This window comes from Cnephaeus nilssonii (assembly GCF_951640355.1).
Source record: "Cnephaeus nilssonii genome assembly, chromosome: 21".
NCBI lineage: Eukaryota > Metazoa > Chordata > Mammalia > Chiroptera > Vespertilionidae > Cnephaeus > Cnephaeus nilssonii.
Genome location: NC_137092.1, coordinates 35,121,011 through 35,135,499, shown reverse-complemented (window position 1 = coordinate 35,135,499; position 14,489 = coordinate 35,121,011). Strand labels below are relative to the sequence as shown.

Below are 14,489 nucleotides of genomic sequence, written 5' to 3'. Positions count from 1 at the left end.
GACCGAGGGTCCGGATTCCAGATTCCAGAAAGGTCTCTACCCAACCTCCTGGAAGGGCTGGACTGACCTCCATAACACCCCTGTACGAGGAGAGACACACGGTCTGTTTAAACCTCCAGGGAATGGGAACTCGCTCCCTTCCCACGTAGCCCCTCTGTTGTCAGAAAGTCCTTCCTTGGGTTGGGTTTCTAGCAGAGGGGGGGTTGGGAAATACTGTTGGGGCTACACAGACCGAACACGATGAGTCCCAAGAAAGGTTTTGGATTTGCCTTGTACGGGTTTATGACCTTCCAGAAAGAAATTTCTGTTCAAGGTAGATGGCGGTTGGGTGGGCAGGTAGAAGCCAAGCTCGGGAGACTGAGGGTGGGAGGGAGTTGGAGGTGGAGGTGAGAGCATTGCACATATTTCTGAGCGGAAGGGAGTTCTGTTCGGCAGGAGTCAGGGTGGTGTGAGCCTGTTGGTAGGCAGAGCCTGAAGGGTTGGGGGGCCTGTGAAGACACCATTGTCAGAGAGGAACTGAGTGAAGAGGGCCCTGGGAGAGGGGGGAGGGGATGAAGAGCAGCGGGGAAGGCAGTGGGGAGTTCAGGGAGCCGCGGGGACATGGTGCCCGGCAGGAGAAGAGGTGGAGACCAGTGAGGTGCAGGCCCTGCTGGTGACCAGCCCTGTCGGCCACGAGGCCAGCTGCTTTGAGAGAGGAGAGGGCGGGCACCTGGGTCTCAGAGAAGGAAGAATGTCTGAAGCATCCTAGGCACGACGATGAAAACTCACGCGGAGTGAAGGTTTTTATTTTTAAAATATATATTTTATTGATTTTTTTACAGAGAGGAAGGGAGAGGGATAGAGAGTTAGAAACATCGATCAGCTGCCTCCTGCACACCGCCTACTGGGGATGTGCCCGCAACCAAGGTACATGCCCTTGACTGGAATCGAACCTGGGACCCTTGAGTCCGCAGGCCGACGCTCTATCCACTGAGCCAAACCGGTTAGGGCGGAGTGAAGGTTTTTAAAAAGGAGAATCGGATTCTGGGGCACAACCCAGACTTCCTGAGCAGAGGCTGGTCCTACGGGCGACCTGAGATGCCACTCAGTCCAGGCGTGAGAGGCGGCGCTGGGCGAGCGCGTCAGGGTGGATTTGGGGAGATCCAAAGTTTGTGGAGCGGTTTTTGAGGGGGAGGTGACAGGACTTGCTGTGGGCGTGAACGTAGGTGAGGAACGGAGGGATCGGGACTGACCACCTTCGGCAGGTGTGAGCCCGGAGGGCAGGAGCAGCTAGCTGATGTGAGGGAGAGCAGGCTTGGGGAGGAAAGGAAAAGTCCCACTTGGGCCACGTTGTTAGTCATCCAGCGACATGTCACAGGGACAGTTTTCTCGGCAGATCTCGGGTTCTGGGCACAGGTCGGGCTGGAGGGGCGGGTGTGAGTCCAGGCACAGAGGCCTTTGAAACCGCGGAGCTGGACGGTGGGAAATGCAGACAAAGAAGCGCCACAGCAGCCTCTCGTGTTTAGAAACTGGGCCGAGAAGGAAGAAAGAGCAGATGGCTCTGCAGGACCATGTTCTACGCCGAGAAAATCATTCCATTTGGAAGCACAGATAGGCCCGTGGCTTGCGTGTTTCACGTGGGGAGAGGACGTGTTGGTGGCGCATCCCTCTCTGGACAGCGAGCCTCTCTCAGTAAGGACGCCGAGCTTCCCTAGGAGCCTGGCCTCTCAGAGGACCTGGGACGGGGACCTGGGACGGGGACCAGGGAAGGAGAGGACCGGGAGGGGCTCACAGCTGCGGCCACTGCCTTTGCTTTCCAATTGGAGCAGATCCCTCAGGGTCCACCTGGGAGTGTGACAGTCCTTCCCCCCTCACACTCATCTGTAAAGCAGACGGGCCTGGGGTAGCTGTGACTTCTCCCATACCGTCTAGCTCTCTATAACTATACTAGAGGCCCAGTGCACGAAATTTGTGCACTCAGGCGGGGGAGGTGTCCCTCAGCCCAGCCTGCGCCCTCTCGCAGTCCAGGAGCCCTCCAGGGGATGGATGGCTGTCAGTCAGACATCCTTAGCGCTGCTGAGGAGGTGGGAGAGGCTCCCGCCACTGCCGCCGCACTCACCGGCGCTCCCCCTGTGGGAACGCACTGACCACCAAGGGGCAGCTCTTGAGCAGGATCAGGCCAAAACCGGCTCTCCGACATCCCCCGAGGGATCCCGGATTGCGAGAGGGCGCAGGCCAGGCCTAAGGACCCCACTGGTGCACGATCAAGGCTGGGGAGGGGTGCAGGAGGTTGGCCAGCTGGGGAGGGACGGTGGGAGGTCTCCAGGGTGTGGCTGGCCTGTCTCGCTCAGTCTCAATTGGCCAGACCCCAGCAGCAAGCTAACCTACTGGTCGGAGCATCTGCCCCCTGGTGGTCAGTGCACGTCATAACGAGCAGTTGAGTGGCCTTAGCATATCATTAGTGTATTGCGCTTTGATTGGTTGAACAGATGACCAGACACTTACCACGTTAGGCTTTTGTTATATAGGATCTTACTTTTTCTAGAAACAGATGCACTCACCCAGGAGAATTTTACCTCAACGCTGTGGGGCTTGTAGAAGACCCGTATCTCCTGAGACTTTAAGAAAAGCTCACACAGACTCGGGCTGAGGCTTGTCTAAGCTTTGCCCTTGAAGAGCCCCCTTGGCAGCTTTGGGTCCCACTGCTCCTCGGTGAGGCTTTTGTGGCCCCATGCAGAGCAGGAGGCTAGGAATCGGCGATCGGCCACTCCAAGGCCCAGACGGAGGGCACTTAACACCTGGTCTTCTGGCTCCAAATCGCTGCTGCCTGGGTTTCTTCCCACATGCTTTTTTTAAAAAATGCTTTTATTGACTTCAGAGAGAGAGAGGAAGGGTGAGGGATGGAGAGATAGAAACATCTATCGGCTGCATCAGCTGACTCCTGCATGCTTGAGCCTGCCATCTGGGCACGTGCCCTGACCGGGAACCCAGCTGGTGACCTCCTGGTGCCCGGGCTGATGCTCAACCACTGAGCCACACCAGCTGAGCCCAGATGCACTTTGTATAGAAATTAGTCAATATTGACAAACACATTTTTATTTTTTAACCTTTTGCGCTCGGATGTCGAGTGTGACTCAACACGGTTAGCATCGGTAGCAGGAATCGAGAAAAAAGCAAGCGAGTGCAAAGGGTTAAATATATGTTTATTGATTTCAGAGAGGAAGGGAGAAGGGGAGAGAGAAACATCAATGATGAGAATCATTGATCGGCTGCCTCCTGCATGGCCCCCACTAGGGATCGAGCCCACAACTCGGGCATGTGCCCTTGACCAGAATGGAACCTGGGACCCTTCGGTCCACAGGCCGATGCTCTATCCACTGAGCCAAACCAGCCAGGGCAGCAAACACATTTTTAAAAGAAATTTTAAAGGGTTGTTTTACCTAAAACATTCCCATGGGGCAGTCCCCTGACTGAACTAGGAAGATTGCTGGTCCCCTAGCGCCTCACAGGGGCTGCCACCTGCCCGTGGAGTCTGAGCGGAATCTGGGGGAGCCACACTGGCCTGCCACGGCCGCTGACCCTCTCTGGGAGTCCTGCCGGGATTCCTGGGCGCTGGGGACCCCGCAGCCACCACCACCTCTCCTGCTACTTGGGCTTCCTCTGCGAACTTGGGGCCTTTAAGGAAGCAGCAGTTCCTCTTGGTGAGGCGTGGGGGACCCCTGCCTCTAGCCAACAGGCACAGAGCTCATGCCTTGGATGGAGTTCCCTGTGCTTACACACAGGGCCCTGGGGACAGTCAGGGCCCCTCACCAAGCACTTCTTGGGCGTGAGGGTAGGCCATTTGTTGGCGATGGCTGGGTGGGCTCACCTTCTCCCGGCCTCACATTCTCTGGGCTCCGTTGGCAGCGGGGACTACGGCAGGTGCAGTCCCCACGTCTTCCACAGGGGGGCACACTGGCCACAGCGCTGCTGCTAAGGCCTCACTGTCCAGGTCAGGAGACCGACCCCTCCAGGTTGTCCTCTCTGATGGACACCCGGCGTTTCCCAGTTTCTCATCACCTCCGTCACCGCCGTGACAGGTCGGCGCGGTGGTGACACACCTGGTGCTGCTCGCTTTCTCCTACAACGTCGTCTTCCTGTTCGTGGGCACAGCCTGCCTGGGCCTGTTCCTCAGCAGCACCTTCCCCAGCATGCTGGCCTACACGGAGGACATTCTGCAGTACAAAGGTGAGTGTGCACGCGCGCAGGGCTGAGCGCAGGGGTGGGCCGCTTCCTCGGGCCTGGCGCCACTTCCCGGGCTTCCCCCCTCCCCCCCATCTTCTGTGATGCTCCTGACTGGTGGGAACAGGTTCTGCAGGGGTGCTGTTCTGATCCAGGGGACTCCCCTCTTCAACACGATTCCTCAGTGTGTGATTTCAGGCCTCAGAGAAGCAGTATGCTTCTCTTGCCCACTTCCTTTTCCCCCGTAGCGATCTCTACTGACCCCCAGCTGGCGTTGTAACATGTGTGGACATTCCATAGCACAGAAGCCACAGCCTGGGAGAGGGGTCTGACACCTCATAGTAATCGCGCCCCCTCGCTTGTTCCTGTGGCTGCTGCTCCACACAGGATGGGAGCAGCACCCGCCGCTGCTGTGATGCAGCTTCTCTGATGTAGAAACCTCGAATGCTGTGGCCTCTCAAATGCAGGTAGCGAAAACCTTTCGTAAAACGAGTTCATGGAAAATAGTTGTGTTTTGAACAGTTAACATTACCTTTAGAACAGCAGTCGCCAACCCGTGGTCCGCGGGCCACTGGTGGCCCGTGAGGCCCGAAAGGTTGGTGACCGCTGCTTTACAAGTGCCTGGAGATGCCCTAGGCCCGTGGTCGGCAAACTCATTAGTCAACAGAGCCACATATCAACAGGACAACAATTGAAATTTCTTTTGAGAGTCAAATTTTTTAAACTTCTTCTAATGCCACTTCTTCAAAACAGACTCGCCCAGGCCGTGGTATTTTGTGGAAGAGCCACACTTAAGGGGCCAAAGAGCCGCATGTGGCTCGCAAGCCGCAGTTTGCCGACCACTGCTCTAGACTCTAGGCCTCGAGTGTCGGAAAAGCAGCATTAAAGATGGGTGGTTTCTTTCGAGGAGGAAGGGGGAAATTGGTGTATTGGGGCGGTGGAGGGGGGGGTCAGAGCAATTAGAGCTACTAGTACACCCAGCTCCATCCCATGTCAATGAAATTATCCTTGAAATCTAAGGATAATCCCCAAACCTCTAGCGAGTAAATGAAGTCGGGAAATAATGTTGATGTATGTCACACACCACATCCCACAGGGTTTTAGGTGATCAGCAAGCATTAGAGTTTAACAGTAATAACTGAGTTCCAGTGGTTGGTTCTGCCTGCAGATGATCCCTCAGACCCATCTTCTCTTCATCGCTCCCCACCCTGCCTTGGTTCGGGCCTTCATCACCTACCTGCTAGGAATCTCTAACAGCACCCAGCTCTCCCCGTGTCTGATCACCTCCATCGCTGCCTCGGCAGGTCTCCTGGCCTTCACCTTGGCCCCCATCAGAGGTTCTCTGTGCCGGTTCCCCATTAGAATCACCTGGGGCACTTGTTACAAAGCCCAGCACCTGGGCTTCCTCTCACCAAGTCTGATGCCATTGGTCGGGAGCTGCTGGGTGATTCTAACGTGGAGCCAGGGCGAGGGCCCCTCACGCAGCCGCCCCGGAGCTGCCTCCACGCAGCTGGCCCTGGCCTTTGTATCTTCCCGTGGATCTCTCCTCCTTTCCCGTCTTCTCCCACCCTGCTCCCCTCGGAGCCTGCATTCCGGCCGGCTACTAGTCGGCACATGAACCCTCTGCATGGAAAGCCTTCGACTCCGTCCCTCCCAGAAGCTTCCCTGATCCCCACTGAAAGGTACCCCCTCCTCTGTCTCACGTTTGATCCCCTGTGCCTGTGGAGAGCCAGACTCCTCTCACACCCCCTGCTGGCAGGCTGCTCTCCGGCAGGGAGAAACCATCAGCTTCGCACCTGCCTGCAGATAACGAGGCTTTTGTACCTCGTTATCTGCATCTTCTCCTTGACAACACACTCCCCGGGGCACCAGCCAGGCACAAGGGCCGGGTGAGGGCTGTGAGGTCGTCAGCAGACCTGAGTATCCGTCCATCCGGCCTTCCTCTCTCTGGCTTTGTGGCCTGGTGTGACTCGATTTCTTTCCCCTCTGAGCCTCAGTCTTCTCATTTGAAAAGTGGGGATGCCAACACTTCCCTGTGAGGATTGTTTTGTGCATTAGAGGGAACGTGAAGCTCTTGACTTAGCAGCTTAACTGGCTCACAGGGGCCCAACATATATGTTAACTCTAGTTATTCATCAGTGCTCATCACAGTACTTGATGCACAGAAGGTCCTGGGAGGTTTTCGAACGAATGGGTGGAACAGACAGTGGGTGCCACTGGGATTCAGAGAAGGGAGTGGCCAGTGGTAAATCTCCATGTGGCCTCATGGGAGAGATGGGACGTGAGCTGGCCCGGAATTTGGAAAGGCAGAAGGAAAAAGGAAAGGCATTCCAGGGAAGGGCGGGGCGGGGCGGGGCGGGGGCCAGTGTGAGAGAAAATGCAGAGACAGAGGAAACAATCTGCGTTATTCAAAAAACACCGTCTCCCGTCCGCCGGCCACAGTGCGATGAAGCAGTGATGCATCCACTGCACTAACAGCCACGGCACGTCCTCTCGGGGGGCTTGACCCCGGTGGGCGAGGCTGGGAGGGAGGGAGAGATGCTGGTGAAGAAGGATGGAGATCCAGGAGGGGTGGGAGGGACATGAGAGGGATGAGGGGGCTGAGGGAGCACAGAGGAGCAGCAGCTAACCCAGGGTGAGGGATGGGATGAGGAGAGAACAGAAGGAAATCCAGGCAGGACTGGAAGCTGAGCAGGAGTTTGCTGGACGAGGAGGAGGGGGAATGCACGTGTGGGACCAGCGGGTGAGTGAGCAGGCAGGTGCGAAGCTGATGGTTTCTCCCTGCCGGAGAGCAGCCTGCCAGCAGGGGTGTGAGAGGAGCCTGGCTCTCCACAGGCACAGGTTATAAAGGGCCCTGGAAACCCCGTCCCGGCACTCGGACTTGATCCTGAGGCAGGCTGGAGGGTTTCCGCAGAGCGCTGGCCTGGCTCCGGGGGCTTGCCGTGTCCGGGACTGTGCTGAGCACTCCACACCTCGCACCGGAGTGACCCACACAGCAACCCTGCGGCACCCATTTCCCGGACGGAAACCGAGGCCCAGAAAAGGGAGAGAACTTGCCTCCGGTCACAGAGCTCCAGGGGACCCGGCGGGGCGTGGGACCAGGCTGACTCTGAAGTGTGGGCTCTGAAAGTTGGTGCCAGGCTGGCGAGCGGTGCGCTGGCCAGGGCAGCAGGACACCGTTCTGCCCAGAGTGGAGGGGCCTGGGGTCCGGAGGTCTTTCTGGAAAGGTGGATAGCGGGCCGATTGGGAAGGGCCCCGGATGCCAGGCTAAGCGACTTGGAATGTACCAAGGAGGCAACGATGAACAGTTGAAGGTCTCAGGACAGGGAAGGGCCGTAATGACAGCAGGACCCGGGCCTTCCCAAAGCCCAGGTAGGAGCTGAAGTCGGAGAAACCTTCGGAATGGCAGGTCCTCCCTGGCAGCCGTGCTGCTCTCCGGCCCCTCCCAGAACCACCCGGACCACGCCGGCCACCTTCTGTCTCCTGACTTGTTCCCGCTAAACCGAGCCTTCTCTTTTCGTAGGCTGTGCGACCACCGTGCTGGTGACGGGGGCAGGACTGGGCGAGATGTCCCTCCAGATGCTGGTTGGCTGGGTAAGTGGAAAGCTCTGGGTTGGGGGAGGAGGAGCACTTGGGGTGCGCTCCTTCAAGCAGGGGGGAAGGCAAGCAGGGCCCACTCGGGGTTACCTGTCCCCGCTGCTGAGCCAGCCCTGGAAGCTGAGCCTCCAAACGGGGAACCTGGAGCTGGGAAGGGATGCGAGAGTCCAACGCAAACACAAGTCATGTCTGGGAGCGGGGCCAGGGGGCCCGTGGGAACGTTTAGCTCCCGGGCCTGGGAGGGATCGGGCTGCAGAGTTCTTTGTCCGTCGCTTCTCAACCGGCCGCTCCCTCAGCCTGCCTCTCGGAGCCTCTGGCCACCTGCAAAGGGCCCAGCTTGCCTGCCCAGACCCTGCGCCTACCCTGGACCTGGGCCAGCTCTCCAGTTCTTGCCCCACACCCACCGTGCATGTGTTCACCAGGGGAAATGAGCCTGCTGTTTACTGAAGACTAGAGTGTAGACACTGTCACCCCCCTTTCTGCAGTGGAGCATACTGTAGCCCAGGTCAACTAAGCAGCTCGCCTCGGTCATCCCACTTCTAGTGACTGTCGGGACGACTCCCAACTCAGGTCTTTCTGTCTCCAGAGTCCCCTCCTCACTGCTCCCCTGCCCGCTGCCCTGGCCTGCTGGGCGGGGAGGAGCTGCATCGCACAGGGCCCCGTGTGTGCAAACGAGGGGACTCGGATGGGCTTCCGTGTGATCTTGTGGAGGCTACGGGGGAAACTGGTGCTAACTGCTGAAGTTGGTGGTGGGTCCATGGGCGTTCCATATGCTGCTTTGACGTGTGTGTGTGTGTGTGTGTGTGTGTGTCCTCTGCAAAGTTCTGGTCAGGCCTTGTGGGGAGAGGAACACCCAGTGACTGGTGTAAGGAAGATAGGGACGTTTTTCAGAAGTTTCCAGGCATAGAGCTGAAAGGGACTGCCGGGGTCCCCGGGCCCGACCCCTGCTGTAGAGCAGGAGTTCCGTCTCCTCCAGAAACATGACCTTGAAACGAGGCCAACACGTTCCCGCTGCCCACGTTCCTGTCTGTCGGGGGGACCGTCCTCGGCGTGGCTAGAAAACCTGCCAAGGGCCGGCGAAGGCCGCTTCCGCCCATACATCTTCGTGTGAGGCTCTGACGGCCCGCGTCTCTGTGCTTTCCCCTTTGGCAGGTGTTCCAGGCTCGGGGCAGCTACAGCTTCCTGGTCTGCGGCGTGATCTTTGCCTGCTTGGCTTTCACCTTCTACATCTTGCTCCTGTTTTTCCACAGGATGCACCCTGGACTCTCATCAGGTAGGGAAGAAGCTGTTGCTACACAAGGGGAGGAAGACGGAGCAGGGGAGGACGTGGGAGATGCTCTGGCCCTCAGCACGCCACCAGGGCTGTTCTGTTCCAAGAAAAATGCAAGGAAATGTTTATTTTTCCACAGCTTCCTCTCCCCTCTTCCTGCTTTGCTAGGCGATTGTCTGCGCTGCGCGCTCAGGGCAGGAGCGACGAGGAGGGGCTGGCTCATGGTTTCTCTGCTAGGAGAGGGGCATGGATGTGACCTTGGCTTCCTGCATCCCACGGGCCGCAGGACCGCGGGCCAGGACTCGCCCGGCCCGCACGGGGCCCCGAGAGGCACAGCCTGCCTCCTTGGCTGGAACTCAGCCCAGCAGCCCAATTGGCCCTCTCTCTGCAGTTTCGGATTTTGACTCGAGTCCAAATCTTTTTGTCAAAAAGAAGTGCTCGGGCCAAGTGGCAAAGAAAAGCTCCTTCAGGACAGGCACACCTAACAGTCTCACGGCCGCAGAGCCCGGGCTGGGCGAGTCCCAAAGCTAGTTTCGTTGCTGGAGCCCCCGCCCCCCGCCCCGCCTTCCCGCCCGAGCTCTCCACGTCCCCGCAACTGCTTCAGCCGTGCACGTGGCCAGGTCCTAAGAGAAGGTGCCTGGCAGAGCCCTCGTCCTCCCCATGAAAAGCACAGTCTGGAGGGGCGGGCAGCCACCATCCTCTCTCAGCAGGTGGGCACATGCCCGCTGTAAGCCATCAGTGTAACGCCCAGAAGAGCGATGGGGTCCCCCAGTCAGCTCTAATGACAGTCGTGCTGTGAGGTGCCCGGTGCCGGCGGCCGTCCGGTCCAGCACTCAGCCCTCTGTTAGGCCCCACGTTCAAGCAGTGTTTGCTGAGTGTCCAATGAGGAACACTTCACCAAGTCCCTAATCAAGGGAGGCAAAAAGGAAGACATAGTCCCTAAGCCCCAGACACCAGTCTCAACAAACTGCCTCCACCTACAGTTGCCAGAACCAGCAGGTCTAACTTTCCACCCAGCTCGCTAAGGAGCCACGAGCGGCAGAGAAGCAAAGGCCGGGGCAGCTCTCTCTGCAGCGCTGGCTGCAGCCCCATCAGAGCCGCGGAAACGTGCTGCCTGGTTTTTATTGTTGTTGTTGTAGTTCCTCCCCAGGACAGACTACGTGGGATGGAAAGCGCCGAGTGCTACCAGAGATAGAAGTGTGGGGAGGAGGCGGGCGAAGACCTCCGGCCTCTTGAGCACCAGCAGAGACCAAAGCGTGGAAGAAAGCTGGGTGAAAGCGGAGGCGATGGATCCCCCGGCGCCTCGGGTCAGGTCTTCTCCACTAAATACTGGCATAGAAGAAATTAAATCGAGTTCTGGTATCTGGGTCCTCCCTGGGCAAATCATTAGGATTTTACCCGGCTATTCAGGTGACTTTCCTCCGCCCTGGGGAGACTTGCTCAGAGCTGTCTGCCCGCCTGGGGAGGAGGAGGAGGAGGATCATCACTCCACTCCACTGGCCGCCTCCTGCACGGACCACACCCCAGGTTTGAAGGTCACTCTTAGATGATTTTGAAAATATAGGTTGAAATTACAAAGCTTGATGATCACTGTTCTATGTAAATCTATTTTAAGTTAATCAGAACAAACCCCAAGTTATTCCGTGGCATGCTCATAGGATTTGTGTGCTTTTTCCTTATTCAGAGTCCAAAGTCCCTCAAATTCCCGCTGCTGGTTATCAGCAGCTCATCCGTGATCTAAAACAGCAAAAGAAAACGTTGAATCTTGCTTTCTTCGGGACACTAATTCAGTGGTATGCTGGGCTAGCTCCTACCAGTTTATAAAAAATAAATAAAAATAAAGGCTGATTGTTAAAATTTCATTTTGAGAGCTGTTTGTTAAATGCAGCCATTATTAAAATTTAAATTATAGAAACTTACAATTACATTAAAAACAAAGGTAATGCCTACTCAAAACTCATCACTTCCTGATTTTTCTTTATCTGTGCTCTTGGAGGAATTGATGACTGTCATATCTGTATTGTAGAAACACTATCACTTTCAGTGATAAGGTGTTGCTGACTTGAGGTCAGCCAGAGCGGGAGTATTTACACCACAGAAATTGGCAAAAGCTACAAAGCATGGCTTTTCTCCGGAGCCTGGAGATCCAGGTGTTAAACACCTGCCAGCACACCACTGCTAGAAATCAATGCGAATTGGTCCAGAAGTTGCCTGAGAGAATGAGATGGATGTTCTGTTTTTCTTTACTGACACTGGCTAGAGCTTATAAAAGGTGTAGAAACGGCTCTAAGAATTTCTCAAAAATATCTAAGTTAAACTTTACTTCTATAGAGAAAACAGCTCTTTACAGGCATACCTCAGGAATATGGTGGGTCCAGTTCCAGACCATCGCAATAAAGCGAGTGTCACAATCAAGTGAGTTGCAATCTTTTTGCTGGTAGAGGCTCTCGCCTTCAATGTGTAAAAAAAAAAAAGGTAACATCTGTGAAACACAATAAAGCAAATCACAATTAAATGAGGTATGCCTGTATACCTATGTCAAGTTCTTGGATAAAAAAACGGGACTTCTGAGCAATTCAAGCTCGCAGTCCCCTGAAAGCCGTGCCTGCCTGTCAAAGAGTAACCACACCTGCCCGTCCAGAGCAAGTCCACTCGGCGACCTGGAAAGGGGTGAGCCCTGCGCTGTAAGTCATGACGTGGCTGTCACGGTGACTGTATTTAGTGCACCTGCTCTTTCTCTGTCTGTATACACATGTACACCTATAAAAAGGAAGTGGATCATGGTTCGCAGTAACCTGTCCCAGGAATGCGGTTCGCATGCCCGACGTGAAGAGGTGCGTCCCGGGCCTGGAGGCGTTGCTGTCCGCAGCCAGCAGCACGGAGGGGCGATCACATCGGCCTCCACGTCTCGCTGTGGCCCTGGGCAGGGACGTCACCGAGGCTCTTCCCGCTTCGCTTTTATCATCTGTAAAGTGACGTTTCTAGAAGGAATTGCCCTACCTCAAAGGAATTCTGAAAAAATTTGGTGAATTTGTGGAATTATTCATATGCCTGACAAACTGCTTATAAAACCTCCTCATAAGCAGCTTAGAAATTGTTCATATGTTTGTTATATGTTTATAAGTCAAACAGATCCAAATTCTTTTGAAAGCTGGTGGTCTCGGGGTATAGTTTTAACTGTCTGTAAATACTTAAAAGTATTCCATGCCAGCCAAACTTAAATGTGTAACCTAACGGTAGGGAGTGCCTAACTGGGACAAAAAGAAAACAGTTGTATTTTTCTTGTGGTTTTTTTTTTCAAGAAAACATCCTTTTTATACAGAGTTAGAAAGAAGAATCCGTGGCTATATCTACGATGACCAAGATTAATGTGTGACTAGAGAAAACAAGACTGAAACAAATTTAAGACTGCCTTTTCTAAAATAAAACATTTTAAATTGAATAAGCGTGTTATCTATTATCAAGGGCAATTGATCCTTTTATATAACCCCAGAAACAAATGACCAAAGGTTCCCCCAAAGACGGGTCTTTAACCTAGTGTGAGTTCACATGGCTAATATTTTAGAAGAAACAAAATCTTACCAGACAGGACTGAGAACCACGATTCCCTCTTCGGATCAGAGTAAGGAGAGGCGGGTGGGTGCTGACAGCAGGCTGCACACTCAGTTCTCCGATCTTCTTTTAAGAGTTCAGCGATTCCAGGCTGCTGTGGACTTTCTGTTGCCGGAGTTCCCTCTGCTACTGGACGCGGGGACCGAACCCAGCATCAGTGCGCCAGGCTCGCTAACGGGAGGTACCGTGACAGGTGCTGGAGAGAATGCACTTACTCATTCAAAGGGATTTGCTGAGCACCTACTGTGCTCACGGCACTGATCTAGGTGCAAAGACAGAGCAGAAAATGAGATGGAAGGCCCTGCCGCCCAGAGATAAGTCTGCAGCTGAAGACACACAGACGGTAAACAGAGATAACAGGCCACAGGAAGCGGGATACCTGAGGGCCACAAAGAAAAGGAAAGCAGCCCAAACTGGTTTGGCTCAGTGGATAGAGCGTCGGCCTGCGGACTCAAGGGTCCCAGGTTCGATTCCGGTCAAGGGCATGTACCTTGGTTGCGGGCACATCCCCAGTAGGGGGTGTGCAAGAGGCAGCTGATCGATGTTTCTCATCGATGTTTCTAACTCTCTATCCCTCTCTCTTCCTCTCTGTAAAAAATCAATAAAATATATTAAAAAAAAAAAGAAAGAAAAGGAAAGCAGGGAAAGGGGTGGGAGAGGGAATGTCACGAGATGGCCTGGAAGAAGGCCTTTCTAAGGAGGTACCGCTTGTGCAGAAACCTGCAGGAGAGACAGGAGCAAGCCATCCCAGTGCCCGGGAGAGACTGGACCAGGCGGGGGACACAGTGCAAGGGCCTTGGGCTGCACTGCTTGTCCTGAGGACTGGCGAGAGGCCAGTGTGCTCCCGTGCGCGAGGGAGAAGAGGGCAGGAAACCAGTGGGAGTGGGAGCGAGGGGCCAGATCATACAAGCCGTGTGAGGAGTCTAGATTTTTTTTTTTTTTAAGTTACGTGAGTTATTAGAAGAGTTGTGAGCAGGTGAGGGGCAAGAATAAAATGGTGGACACAGGCAAGGTTACCATTGCAATAAACAACATAGGAGATGGTGTCTAGGACACAGATGTGAGAGGAGGGAGATGAATAATTCAGAAAGCCATTTTGTTAAAAACATTTACTTAAAAAAATACAATTGTCCATATCTAGTCGCACATGTATCTCTTAACATGTCTATATAATTTTGGACTTTAGTAAATTTGATAACAGTGCTTAAAGCCAGCTAGCCATTATACAAAGCAAATTCCTGTCAGTCCTTATATAAAATAGTTTTTTTAATGCCATCTTTCTAATAAAATGCTTATCATTACAGAATTTAACAAAATTTTTGCATAACACTTGAAGTGATAGAAAAAGTTATTCAGAGCAATGGAAGACCCACTGGGTGTCAACCACACCTTTTTTCTTTGAAAAGCAGTGGATTCAAAGCCCTCAAAGTGCTGGCACACCCTCACCCTCACCCACCTAAACGTGGGGTCATGTTTCTATGTCGTAAATAAAAGACTTAAAACAACATCCTTTGTTTCCCAACAGGTTAGCTGGGTCAGACTGCTTAGCTGGAGGGGAGGGCAGTTTCTCTCAGTTACATCAAAACGAACGATTTTAGTTAAGTGTTAGCAGTTACCATCGTTTTAATTGCCTTTTTTTTTTTAAAGGAAAAATATTTAATACTTTGAACGTCTCCCTCATATAAATTACACTGAAATTAAGACAAGTTACTAATGACACTTGCACTTCATAGATAAGTATTCTACTTATACAAGAGTGGTGGATGCTGGGTATTATGAGGGGCAGATTTCAAGAAAATAAACAAGAGGG

At 54.1% G+C, this 14,489-nt stretch overlaps 1 protein-coding gene across 2 annotated transcripts in view; it reads left to right on the top strand.

Annotated features, from left to right (window-relative positions):
* MFSD4A (major facilitator superfamily domain containing 4A) overlaps positions 1-14,485 on the top strand; it is a 30,610-nt gene extending 16,125 nt beyond the window's left edge. The window contains exons 7-10 of one of the 2 annotated variants that reach the window (XM_079762193.1): positions 4,059-4,206; positions 7,724-7,794; positions 8,950-9,070; positions 10,207-14,485. In XM_079762193.1, the coding sequence (XP_079618319.1) occupies positions 4,059-4,206; positions 7,724-7,794; positions 8,950-9,070; positions 10,207-10,262 (396 nt within the window). In that variant the 3' untranslated portion in view covers positions 10,263-14,485. Of the gene's footprint in view, positions 1-4,058; positions 4,207-7,723; positions 7,795-8,949 lie in introns of both variants that reach the window. The other variant, XM_079762192.1, reaches the window with a different exon arrangement.
* Positions 14,486-14,489: the final 4 nt, after the last annotated feature.